The sequence below is a fragment of the Tupaia chinensis genome, unplaced genomic scaffold, assembly GCF_000334495.1.
Source record: "Tupaia chinensis unplaced genomic scaffold, TupChi_1.0 Scaffold000354_1, whole genome shotgun sequence".
In the NCBI taxonomy this organism is placed as follows: domain Eukaryota; kingdom Metazoa; phylum Chordata; class Mammalia; order Scandentia; family Tupaiidae; genus Tupaia; species Tupaia belangeri.
In genome coordinates, this window is record NW_006159849.1 from 7,872,357 (window position 1) to 7,874,228 (window position 1,872).

The window sequence follows — 1,872 nt, forward strand, 5'->3', positions numbered from 1 at the left end:
GGGGGGGAAAAAAAACCCTATGGAAAAAAAAAAAAAAAAAAAAAAAAAATAGATAAAGAGGAGAACCAGGGTCAATTTTTAAAAGCCCTAATTGTAAAACATTTTAAAATATGTACAGCAATATTACAGAAGATTGTTTTACTATAGCAAGTGCCTACTAAAATATAGCCAATAGCTAATATTAACAATGAGTTAGCCTATTAATGTTTCAGATCTGTATTACATATTACTTCAAATGCCCAACTTATCTCCAACTCTTCAATTTTGAATGACCCAAATGTTTACTAATAATTATAAATTATATATTGATAGAAAATATATTAATGTGATTTCATGGTAAAAAAAATATAAGGGAAGGACTCCTTTCATGAGTTTTGAAAAATGTGATCCTGAAGAACTGGGACATGCTCCAAGTTGCAATCTGTCAACTTGCCAAGCCAATGAACCCTCAATCTCAATTTCTCCAAATATCAAATAATGATGCTCTTTTAGCCTACTTCAAAGAACAAAAACTAAGATGACTGCTTTAATTTTTTTACTAGACTTCAACCTTCTGCTAAAATTTCTTCTAGAAAAATACACTAATGATGAGAAAATGGGCCTCTCAATCGTTTTTTTTTTTTTTTTTTTTTAAGGATGTCTTCTATTTGCACTTAGGCCTCCATTCTCAAAAAGGGACTGAAAGACTTACATACAAAGCATCAAAGCATTCTTTAAAAGGCCGGGCAACCACTATGGTTACTGCCGGGAAATCATTCCAAACGCTCTTATTTTGAAAAAGGCAGCAGTCATAAGGGAAAGGGAAGCAGACACTGTCAGAGGTGCCAGGTGTGTTCTGTCTTTAATGAGGCCCAGTTGTAGGGCTTCCACTGTGTGCCACAAGGAAGCAAGACATCTGAGGGCTTCTTAACTTTTTCACAAGCATCCCTCTGGAAAAAAAGGACATTTTGTTAAGACTCAGGTTTGGCATCTGTTTTAGGCACAAAAGCTGAAGAGGTTAGAAGGCTTGAAAAGAATAAATCATGTGTTTCAGCTCAAAGAATAAAATATTTAGAATGAACTCCATAAGCCACTAGGTAAAAGTGAAAATAATGCAAAACTAGATTCCGTGTTACTTCCTTTAGGAGAGGAGCAGGGATGCAAAAGAGGCGACACTTGCTTCTTCCTTACGCCTTTGTATAATGCTGTGGATAGCTAATAGCTTCCTTTTCATTCGTTACATAAAAGCAAAAGTGTCAGAAAGAGTGCAGTCTCGTATCTTCCCCGAGTACTCTGAGTGAAACAGACAGGAAGGAGGAGGAGGCAAACCCAAGTGTCAGCTCTGTAGTGTCCTGCAGAAGAGGGCAGCAGTGCTGGGATAAACTTAAGCTAATACGCTCCCTGGAACTATGAATCAGCTTAAGCTAAAAAGGGTCAAGATGTCATGTTTTATGCCAGACGCACACTGAGCCCACAGGAGCCACTCTTGAGAACGCTCTGTTCACCTTAGAAACACGCAGAGTGATTTTGGAGTTACTTTACAACCTTGACAAGTGGTGAGAAACTCGAAACCAGCGCCCAACCGCCTCTAGTTAGTAAACCGAGGGGTTTGAGCTCATTAAGAGTAAGAAGACCCACAGGGAGCCCCCTCTTAGCAACGTCCGGAACGAACCTCGAAAGAGTTGTTTGCAAAGCACACCGAGACGCACGCTGTCGCGGGTGCGTGTGCGCCCACACGGACGTCGGATGTGCACCTATGGGCGAAGTCATTCGAGTTTTCGAACTCCTGGGAAAAGGTGGGGAAGGAGAGCGAAAGAAAGTGGTCCCTTTCGGATTTCCCGAGGTCACTTCTCGGAACTCGCCGGAGAGCTTGTCCCGGCAGGGAGAGCCGGC

At 40.9% G+C, this 1,872-nt stretch overlaps 1 protein-coding gene across 1 annotated transcript in view; it reads right to left on the reverse strand.

Annotated features, from left to right (window-relative positions):
- Positions 1-1,872, reverse strand: part of PTAR1 (protein prenyltransferase alpha subunit repeat containing 1) — a 61,999-nt gene that overhangs the window by 52,977 nt on the left and 7,150 nt on the right. Inside the window, exon 4 of the mRNA XM_014589349.2 lies at positions 1,652-1,848. Coding sequence (XP_014444835.1) covers positions 1,652-1,848 — 197 coding nt within the window. The remainder of the gene's footprint in view (positions 1-1,651; positions 1,849-1,872) is intronic.